Genomic DNA, 12,382 nt, shown 5'->3' on the forward strand with positions numbered 1-12,382 from the left:
TAATCCATCCACCTCACAGGTGTGGCATAACAAGATAATGATTAGACAGCATGATTATTGCACAGGTGTGCCTTAGGCTGGACACAATAAAAGGTCACTCAAAAAATGTGCAGTTTTACTGTATTGGGGGTCTGGGGGGGGTCCGAAAACCGGTCAGTATCTGGTGTGACCACCATTTGCCTCACGCAGTGCAACACATCTCCTTCGCATAGAGTTGCATGAATGATATTGGCAGGAACTGGAACACGCTGTCGTATACGCCGATCCGGAGCATCCCAAACATGCTCAGTGGGTGACATGTCTTGTGTGTATGCTGGCCATGCAAGAACTGGGATGTTTTCAGCTTCCAGGAATTGGGTTCAGATCCTTGCAGCTTGTGGCCGTGCATTATCATGCTGCAACATGAGGTGATGGTCGTGGATGAATGGCACAACAATGGGCCTCACGATCTCGTCACGGTATCTCTGTGCATTCAAAATGCCAACAATAAAATGCACCTGTGTTCATTGTCCATAACATAAGCCTGCCCATACCATAACCCCATCGCCACCATGGGCCACTCGATCCACAACGCTGACATCAGCAAACCGCTCACCCACACGACGCCATACACACTGTCTGCTATCTGCCCTGTACAGTGAAAACCGGGATTCATCCGTGAAGAGAACACCTCTCCAAAGTACCAGACGCCATCGAATGTGGGCGTCGAACTGCAGTCAGGTTGAGACCCCGATGAGGACAACGAGCATGCAGATGAGCTTCCCTGAGACGGTTTCTGACAGTTTGTGCAGAAATTCTTTGGTTATGTAAACTGATTGTTGCAGCAGCTGTCCGGGTGGTTGGTCTCAGACGATCTTGGAGGTGAAGATGCTGGATGTGGAGGTCCTGGGCTGGTGTGGTTACACGTGATCTGCGGTTGTGAAGCCGGTTGGATGTACTGCCAAATTCTCTGAAACGCCTTTAGAGATGGCTAATGGTAGAGAAATGAACATTAAATTCACGGGCAACAGCTCTGGTGGACATTCCTGCAGTCAGCATACCAATTGCATGCTCCCCCAAAACTTGAGACATCTGTGGCATTGTGCTGTGTGATAAAACTGCACATTTTAGAGTGGCCTTTTATTGTGGCCAGCCTAAGGCACACCTGTGCAATAATCATGCTGTCTAATCAGCATCTTGACATGCCACACATGTGAGGTGGATGGATTATCTCGAGAAAGGAGAAGTGCTCACTAACACAGATTTAGACAGATTTGTGAACAATATTTGAGAGAAACAGGCCTTTTGTTTACATAGAAAAAGTCTTAGATCTTTGAGTACAGCTCATCAAAAATGGGGGCAAAAACAAAAGAGTTTGTTTATTCAGTGTATATATATTTATTTTTCTATTTAGCTTTTGTTTATGTATACTGTATATATATATATATATATATATATGAATAAATAAATACATAAAATGAGAAATGGAAGCTGAGAAAAATAAAATTATGAATAATGAATAAAAAAACTATAAAACAGTAAAATTAACATAATAGTATACATAAACAAAAGATAAATATAAAAATAAACGAATAAATAAATAAATAAATATCAGGAAAAACAAACATACAAATAAATAAATACATATATAAAAACTGAAAAAAAAAAACATAAAACCAATGTATAAATAAATAAATAACATTAAAATGAACATAAAAATATAATATAATTATAAAATAATAAAACCAGACAAATAAAATAGATAAAAACAGGAAAAAACTGGTAAATAAAGAAATATATCTAAACAAATAGATGAAATAAACAGATAAATGTATAAATAAATTAAATATTAATAAATATATAGAAAAATTTGACAAATAAATAAATAGATAAAAACAAACAAAAACAGATAAACACATAAAAACAATGTATAAATAAATGAACAGATAAAAAAAATATAAATAAATAAATATATACTTTTTTTTTAAATTAGACAAATAAATACATGGATGAAAACAGAAAAACAGACAAATATATACAACAATGTATAAATCATTAAAAGTTTAAATAAATAAAGCCAGATAAAAAAAGTAAAAGTGTAATAAATAAAGGGTAAATAAATTAAAAAAAAAATAGAAAAATAAAGAAATAGATAAAACATATAAATCATAAAAACAAATCAATAGATACAAATAATGCATAATTAAATGCATAAAGTATGAATAGATAAATGGATAATTAAGTAAGTGAATAAATAAATAAATAAATAAATAAATAAATAAATAAATAAATAAATACAAAATTTTCTCTTATTGAAGCCATTCTTAGCAACAGCATCATCTGAAAATGGCTCCATAAAGACTTACAGATCAGCAAATATTTGGTTAATCTCAGATCGTGGGCAGAGGTTGTTGATGAACGATTTGTAAACATCAGGTGTCAAATCCTCCAAAGGGATGGAGTCATTCTGCAGAGATGAACAAGAACAGACAATCAAATTATGTGTAGCACTTTATTTTACCCTCCTGTTCCGCATGCACATACTATGTACTTATAACAATTACAATAATTGGGTAATAATTAGGTACTAACCCTGAACCTACCCCTAAATCTAACCTTACCCCACGTACTGTAGTTGTTATTTTATTATACAGTGTTTTTTTTTGTGTGTGTGTGTACATATTGTTTTAATATAGAGTTTAACCATGGTATGAAATACATATTCATGTATTTGTTATACAATATATAACATATGACAATAACAACGAGTCTTCAGTCTCACGCAAGCAATTAATCGCCAAAAATAGAGAAGCTAAACCTGCTTTTATTAACAAGTGGCCTCATATGAATAAAAACAAAAATATTTAAGCTTGCCTCAAAATTAATTAGCTCATTTCATCCTAAGAACCACTAGTTCAGCTGAAAACGAATCAACTGTTTTGTTACGACAATCCCAATAATGGACAACGCTGTCGGAGAGCAAACATCACTCAATGTCATCCACATGCTGTCAGACGTTCATCTCCCACAGGAAACATTCAAAGCATCCAGCGCCCGCGGCTGATTAATGCTTTGTTGACCAAAATATAAAAGCAGCAAACAAAGAAAAAGGAGAAAAAAGATAATAGGATGTTGTTGTTGTTGGTTAGTAGGAGGAGGATGTTGTGATTTTTTATTAGTTGTTAAATTTTTTCTTCCCTCCCGACTCTCTCGAGGCCTTTTAACATTATGGATTTAGAAAATCTCCCTGTGTTCAACATTCAACCTTTAGATTAGCTGTAAAACGATAAGGCAAACAAATAGACTCCCCTTGATCCTGGGAGTGAAAGATCAGAAAAAACAAACAAACAGATAAACAGATAAAACAAATTATAAATAAATAAATAAATAAAAATGTATAAATAAAAAATAAACAGATAAATAAAAATAAATAAATAAAAGATAAATAAACAGAAAAATTGGACGAATAAATAAATAAATAGTCAAAATGTATAAATAAATAAAAAATATGTACAAATTAAATAAAAAAGTACACATGTAAAAATAAATAAATACATATGGATTAAAACAGAAAAAAACTAAATAAAATAATAAAACTAAATGGATAAAAATAAACAGATAAAAAATAAAAAACAGAAGAAAAGATAAAATAAATGTATATGTATATATTTTTATTTTTTTTTTAAAATATAAAAATAAGAGTATGAACAAATAAAATAACAGATAATAAATAAATAAATAAAAGATAAATAAACAGAAAAATAAAAAAACAAATAAATAGATACAAATAATAACAGAAAAATAGATAAAATAATGTATAAATAAATATAGATAAAATATAAAAATAGATAAAAATAATGTATAAATAAATATATGCATAAAATTATAAACAAATAAATAAAATAACAGAAAAAAACAAACAAACACAAATAAAAGATAAATAATAGAAAATTGGAAGAAAAAAATATATATAAAAAAACTAAACTAAAAAATAAATTAAATGTGAGTTAAATGAATGTGTGTGAAAGGATAGGTCAGTATTTATTATTAGTTATATTTCTTTTTTAGTTATGAGGTTTTTTAAGATTGTGTAATTTTGGGAAAATCTCTGTGTTCAATGTTCAACCTTTACAATTGCCATAAAATGATAAGGCAAACAAACAAACTCATTTTGATTCTGGAAGTGAAAACTGTCATTTGTCAAGTGGCATGCCTCGATCCGAAAGCACACGATTTTGGTAAAAAATTGAAATTGATTTGGTGTGGTGAGGTGTTGTCTTCCTGTCTGCCAGCGGGATTCTGGAGCGATTAGCCGAACATATGCTCACCCGGCCGGCTGGAAGATTGCAGCTCTCCAGCGCCGTCTCCACGCGCTTCCGGTCAGTCGAGAACAAGCGGAAGATGCTGCAGAGAGACAGAGAAACATGAGGAGGATTCAGATCAGGTCACATTCTGCTTCATCGTGTGAGGCAGAGGTGGAGACGAAAGGGGTCTTACTTTTTCACTGGGATTCGACCCTCTTGATTCGTCTGCAGCTTGAGTCTCGTGAAGCTGGTGATAAAACAATTTCATGTGAAAATCAGTCATTCTCAGGAAACAGTGTCTCCATGACTGACTGATTGTGTTTATACAGTAGATACAGATATATAAATATAGATATATACACACAATATTTATGCCCATTCATCACCAGTACACAAATAATTCAATAAATAGATAAATATAGACAGACAAAAAGATAAAACAAGTTGATAAAAACAGATAAAAAAAAAGAAATACACAAATAAAAGATTAAAAATAAAAAAAGATAATGTAATAAAAATAAATTTATAAATACATAAAAATAGACAAAATGCTAAATAAGATAACAAACAAAAATTTATATATAGTTAGATTTTAAAAAGTATATACTAACTAACTAAATAAATACAATTCAAAGTTACTTAGGGACACAGATTTTACATTGAACACAAAACGTTTTTTATCCTCCAAAAATAACCAAATAATCAAAAATAAAAGAAAGAAAAATACTGATATATTAATTGATTGATTGATTGATTGATTGATTAATATTTTATTACTTAAAATTATTTCATATAATTAGGTAAAAATACACAGATTAAAAATAGACAATCACACACACACACACACACACACGCACACACACAGAAATCTAAATTTGTATTTTACTGAAATAAACACTATTGTTTTCCAATTAAAATTGATTTGCCTGTTTTAAAGGGTTAGTTCCCAAAAACAAACAAACAAACAAACAAACAAATAAAAAAAATTAAAGTACCAATTAATTAAACAAGATTAATTCACTAATTAATGAATTAATTAATTGAATAATATAAATGAATTAATAAAAGCATATTCTGTAATGCTTTACTTAAAGCTTTTATATATTATGCATTGTAAATGTCGTTTTAATGCATTAACTATGGCTTGTAATGCACAGTATGATCTCGTGAATAACTGTAACCACAGTTATAATACATTCTAATACCTTTTTTAATTGTCACACCTTTATAAACCACAATGCATTAAAACACATGACTAACAAACCTTCCTATAATGCATTTTAACTTTGGTTACAATTATTTATAAAATGATATAACGTATTACAGCATACAGTACATTATGAATACCCTGCAGTGCATTATGCATTACACAAGGCTTTCAGTGAAGTGTTACCGTATATTCTTTTAAATCTGGTACTGCTTCCTGACAATGACTTATAAACACATTTAAAAACTTTTGATAGAAAAAATCATGTGATTGAGGTGTGAACGGCCTCCTGACAGAAGCAGGCACATATAAACATCAGGTACTCACGCTTTCTCCAGACAGGACTCTCGGCCCATGTTTTGAGCGAGCAGGTTAGACGCCAGACTGAAGAGCTCGTGTGCCCACTCCTTTATCACAAACACAAAAGCCATTTTCATTAAAACATTTCAGGTCAAGTATCCTGACTAGGATTTATGCTGCACAAGTATCTCATCTGCCACTCCACGCTCCGCTGATCTAATGAAATGTTCAGAGGCAGTAAAACACCTTAGCGACGTCTTCTTGGAAGGCCATGAAGTTCAGGTTGTGATTTAGGATTGTTGTTTACCTTGTCGGGTGTCGTCATCCGGTTCTCTATCCGTCCCACCAGATTCCCCACATCCAGCAGCTCCCGCAGCTTCGCTTCCTGAGGGAAAAGCGCAGTAATGAAACCACGCCGCCATAAAACACAGCAGAATAAGCCTGTAACGCCTCTTTAAGACTGCTGCGATCTCGCCCACAACCGCTTCCCGTGAGCGCTTTTATCTGTAACAACATCTAATGCATCAGCTAGTTCATCTTCAGCACACACACTTTTATATCATACAAGAGAAACTATTCATATTTAAATATTTTTTCCTTTTACTGAAATTACTTCAGGACCAGCATTTTACATTGAAATGAAATGTATTAATATAATCAAACAGTGGACAGCTAGATGATTAATTCATTAATAATAAATTAATAAAGAATAAATCTATAAATATATAGATAAATGTATAAATAAATAACATACATTTTTAGCCAATTTGTATTAATATTTACACTTTATTGTTTTTATCTAAAATACAAAAACAAACAAATTACTTTTATTAATATTACTTGACTCAATTTTAATATCACACAAAAATACAAAAAAATGAAATGCATTAATATAAATAAATAATGGATAGATGGATATACAGAAAAAGTGTGTGTATATATAATATATATATATATATATATAATATAGATTATTAAAATTACTTTATAACGCTTGGACGCAACACTTTTTTATCGCACAAAAATAACCAAAATCTAAAATGTATTAAAATAAATAAATAAATAATGGTAGATGAATATATAAATGAACAAAATAAACAAATAAATAGATAGAAAAAATAGCAATTGTATATGTATAAATGAATGAATGAATGAATGAATAATGGATAAACGGGTGGATGGATGAATAAACAGGTAGGTAGACAAATATTTTAATAAATAATAAAATTAACAAATAAATAAATAGATAGATAAAATAGCAAAATTAAAATAGCTAAAAATAAATAAAGAAATTAAAAATACATAAAAGTAGGTATAAAGAAATGGATGGATGGATGAATGAATGAATGAAATTTCCAATTCTATCATTTTTTTTATGAAATTAACTCTCAATTGTTTTCCTCTAAATAAATAAATAAATACATTCTACCTCAATTTTCCTTTTATTGAAATTACTTCAAGACCCAAATTTTACATTGGATACTTTTTTTTAAAAAAACTTATTAAAAAAAAAAATACAAAAATACAAAATTAATTATGTATGTGATAATTGTTTGATTTTGACCTTGATATTTGTAAATGTGCGTCGGTCAGATGCTCTGTTCCTGTCTGAGTGGGTGTTTTTTGGCCGGAATAAGCTGCAATGTGGAGCCGATTTTCAGCCAAAAGAGCTTTTCGTCTGTAGCTGAAAGTGTTCATCAGGTAGGAAGCCTCTCTGGTTTTGGAGCAGATCTTTCATCTGTCGCGTCGTTCAACAAGTGTTTCTCTCGGAAGCTCATGCAGCTGTGCATCAGGTGTGTGTTCGTCTTTCAGCTGTTAGCGGCTAATTAAAGCCACCGCTACGACTCTCCAATCAAGGGTTGATGAGTGAGAGCCATCCGTGCCACAGCAGAACCAATGCTTTAACAAACATAATCAAGCCTGAAAAACACTCCCCCTGCCGAACACATCTGGATGATTGAGAACGAGCGAGCAAGTGAGTGAAATCCCAAAGAGAACATGAACGTGTCACCGACAACAAATTGAAAAAATCTAACAAGTTATCAATTTCAATATGGTAAAAATGCGAAAAAAACGATATATATATAATATATGTGTGTGTGGGGGGGGGTATGTGTGTGTGTGTGTGTGTGTGTGTGTGTGTTTGTAAGCAAATTCACTTTGCAATTCATTCTTCATGATTTTTGTTTTTATTGAAATTGTTTTTTGATTTTGTTTTTTTTTTTATAATTTAGTTTAGTTCATTTTATATACTTTTTTATAATATAAGTAATTTGATTAATTAAATTGATATAAATATATTATATAACTAAATAAATAACTAAACAAACAAACAAATAAATTCTACCTACATTTTGCTTTTGTTATATTTACTTCACTTTTTTATCATGCAAAAGTAATCAAAAAAATTAAATGTATTAAATAAATAAAATTTAGCTTTCATTGGACTAAATTCAGGACCCAGATTTTACATTTAATACTTTTTTTTTTTTTTTTTTTATGTAGTAGAAAGAAATGTTTAAGTAATTCAATAGTTTTTTTTTTTTTTTTTGTTTTTTTTTTTGATTTTTTTATTAAAATTACTTTAAGATACGATTTTACATTGGACACAACACTTTTATCATATTTTTTTATTAACTTTTTTAATGATTTTAAATTAGGAGAAAAATTTTTTTTATTAAAAAAAAAAATTATATTTATTTTTTTTTTTTTTGTTATGGCTTCATGACCAAGATTTTACACTGGAGTCTTTTTTTTTTTTTTTTAAATTTTACAAAAATATTTTTATTTTACTTTTTTATATATAAATAACTAAGAAATGAATTAATGTTTTTTTTTTATTATGATGTGTTTATCATGTGCAAGTGCAATCCATGCCACAGCAGACAAATATAATCAGACAAATCGAACAAACATAATCAAGGGTGAAATCACTCCCACCACTGAACACTTCTGGATGTTTGCATGAGGACGAGTGAATCCCAAAGTGCACATGAACACGTCACCGACAACATATGGAAAAAAGACACCTGATGTTTTTTCATCAAGAACAATCAAACGTTTTATCAGTTTCAGATGTGACTCAAAAAACAATATGCCCACAACACACCCAGAGGAAAAGCACGCTATTACAGAGTCTACATTCATCAGAGCTCCGGAAGCCACAAACCTCTCGCTCCAAACTAGCATTTAGATCCATTGCTAAATGATGCTCATAAATATTTGATTCAAACGGAAAGATGTGCAAACACTGAATAGACCGTCACACCCAAAATAGAGTACATCAATGAATCCAACGTTTCCTTTTATTTCTGTGAAAGCATAAATACAGCAATCAAGATGCCATTTGCAACCACTCTTACTTTGATGCAAGATTATAAAGACAAGTTTTTTTTCTGTAAAATAATCAGAATTAGGTGTTCACATGAATTAAAGGAATAGTTGACCCAAAAATGTAAATTTGCTGAAAATGTTCTAAAGATTGTTTTTTTCATGATGACACAGACGCTTACTGGATCGTATTATTGTAGAAATGTAGCACTGCATCAGTGTCTTAGCAATGGATGCTCTGCAGTGAATGGGTGCCGTCAGAATGAGAGTCCAAACAGCTGATAAAAACATCATAATAATCCACAAGTAATCCACAGCACTCCAGTCCATCAGTTAATGTCTTGTGAAGCCAAAAGAATCACATCCATCAAGACATTTTTAACATTAAACTGTTGCTTCCGGCTAAAATAAGAGTCCATAATCCATAATAACGCTTCCTCCGGTGAAAAATGTCCATCTCTTGTTGTCTCTTAAATCAAAATCTACCCATATATCTGTTTAGAGCTGTTTTGGCTTGTAAACGGTGCTTGATCTATGCAGATTTAGACTCATGTTTTAGTTAGAAACGTCACTTTTCATGACATTAACTGATGGACTGGAGTGCTGTGGATTATTGTGATGTTTTTATCAGCTGTTTGGACTCTCATTCTGACGGCACCCATTCACTGCAGAGCATCCATTTGTCAAACACTGATGCAATGCTACATTTCTCCAAATCTGATCTACGTCCTGGATGGCCTGAGGGTGAACACATTTTCAGCAAATGTAGATTTTTGGGTGAAATATAAGCTTAATTTGCATGTCCTTCATGTTTGAACCTACAGAAATTGCATTTGTAAATTATGTAAATCTTGGTGATTAAATTGGAGATTAAATCATCATGATTCAGCTGAACAGCTGCTCTGAGGGAGACGCCAATGACACTATAAAAAGATTAAAAACATTATTAAACACACCATATATTTCTGTAAACACATTTAAATGCTGAACATCAAGAATGTGCTTGTAGATTTCTGTTAGTGGTGTTTTCCAAGTCAATTAGTGCTCATGAATGCACGATTTTCAGCTGTTAGACCATAAAACAGGCAAGAAAAAACCCACAGATGCACATTGAAGGATCTACAGACCACAAGATCACAGAGAAATTATTAATTAATACTAATTAAAAAAAAAAAAAAAAAATACTAAAAAACAAAATATGATATATTAATAATGTAATATTTATCTGTAAAATAAAAACAATTATTTAAGAAAAATTATATAATAACATCAATTTGGCTATTATTATTATTATTATTATTAATTATATAATATTAAATAATAATAAAAAACATTTTAAATGTATAAAATAGAAAATGCACAAAAATAAAATACTAATAAAATAGAACCTAAAATACAAAATAAGAGATATTATTAATGTAATATTTTACTGTAAAATAAAAACAATTTAAGTATTTAAGAAAAATAATATATATAAATATATAAATTTGGCTATTATTATTATTATTATTATTATTATTATTAAATAAATTATATAAAATAAAATAAATGTATTAAACACAAATATATTTAAAAAAATTATAATAATTATATATAATAAAAAAATTATACTTGCAGAAAAATAAAATACAAAATAAAAAACTACGAGACATTACTATTGTAATATTTCACTATAAAATCAAGTCTAAAAATAATATAAACTTTAAATTTACATTATAACTGTAAAATTACAATATTGACATTTCTTCAATTTTAAAAGTTTAATCATCAAACCTTTATTTTTAAAAAAAAAAAAAAAAAAAAAAAAAAAAAAAACCTTTAAGCTTTTACATGGGTAAAGAAAGAAAAATATTGTATTATAATATTGTCTGTGCATGTTCTTCCCGTTTTCTTTGTGTGTTATGAATTGTTTTGGGTCATTGCAGCTTTGTTTCTGTTTTGATTTTGTAGATATTGATAATTATTGTATTATACAGCAATGACAGACGGCACAGGTTCATTAGTGAAAGGCCACTGTGTGCTAACTGCAGACACCATTTTCCTGAATAGCACATGAATAATACATGCAGTTATTGAATATTAAATTGACTCTTTAAAAGGGGAGTTCTGTGTCAGCCGGACAGATGTGTGTGAGATCGCTGCTAAAAAAAGATCAAGCCTGTAAATAGCCTATGCTTACTGCATGATTATTTTCATTGCATTTTATTTTTCTGTATGAAAATGTGCACTTGACATGATGCATGTATTATCTTTTACATTTTTATTATTGTTTTTTATTCTTAAACATTAATATCATGATTTCTATGTGGTTGTTTTTTGATTTAATAATTCGAGGGTGTTCTTGTTTGAATCACTTGGACTGCATGATATTGCAAAAATTTTCATTGAGATGATTTGAATAGATCTATTTAGAAAGAATTAACCACTCTAGAAAGACTGGGGTGATTTTCGCAGTAGAGTGCATCTGCATAGAAAAAAGATGAAAAATCAATTTTTGATTTTTAAACAATTTGTGAAAAAATAAAAATAAAACTCTTTACTCTTTATAACCAACTCAAACCTCTTTCTGTAACCATAAAGCTACTCTCAACTCTCTACACTGTTTTTGATCTGTTCAAAATGACTAAAAATTATAATTATAATTTTTTTTGTATTCTGATCATTTAATAAAAATATTAAATAAATAAATGAGAATAAAATCCACAAAAAAATACCACTGTCCTGCAAAATAATTAATAAATAATAATAAAAACAAATTATAGTACAATTGTTAAATAACAATACTAATATTCACATCTTCATTTCTTTATTTTCAAACATTAATCCATCTCGTATTGTGTTCTGTTAAAAAAAATAATAATAATAATAATCTTTCCAATTATGAGTTTTATTCTTATTCTTAATTATTAATAAATAAAAATGTAAATATTTTGTAAAAAAAATACTATTGTACAAATAAACTATATGTAGCTACTTATTAATTTCACAGGACACAACTGTAAAATTACAATAAAAATATCTACATCTTAATTTCTTAATTTTCCTTAAACATCAAACATCGCATTCTATAACCATAAAGTGAATTAAAAAAGTAAAAAGAAATCCCTTTCCAATTGGCATTTCATTTACACTGATTTTGATCTATTCTGTTTTTGATATAATTATATTGATAGTAATTATTATATTATTTAGTTTTAATAATCATGAGTTTCATTAGGTTTATCGATCAATAAAAATATTAAATAAATATATTTTGTAAAAA

The 12,382-nt window shown here is 29.4% G+C and overlaps 1 protein-coding gene across 1 annotated transcript in view; it reads right to left on the minus strand.

The window, feature by feature from the left end:
- LOC109055844 (1-phosphatidylinositol 4,5-bisphosphate phosphodiesterase beta-1) overlaps positions 1 to 12,382 on the minus strand; it is a 69,934-nt gene that overhangs the window by 33,409 nt on the left and 24,143 nt on the right. Inside the window, 5 exon segments of the mRNA XM_042773369.1 lie at positions 2,346 to 2,446; positions 4,308 to 4,383; positions 4,477 to 4,530; positions 5,818 to 5,897; positions 6,037 to 6,089. Of these exon segments, the coding sequence (XP_042629303.1) occupies positions 2,346 to 2,446; positions 4,308 to 4,383; positions 4,477 to 4,530; positions 5,818 to 5,897; positions 6,037 to 6,089 (364 nt within the window).

This window comes from Cyprinus carpio, chromosome A17 (assembly GCF_018340385.1).
Source record: "Cyprinus carpio isolate SPL01 chromosome A17, ASM1834038v1, whole genome shotgun sequence".
NCBI classification, from domain to species: Eukaryota; Metazoa; Chordata; class Actinopteri; order Cypriniformes; family Cyprinidae; genus Cyprinus; species Cyprinus carpio.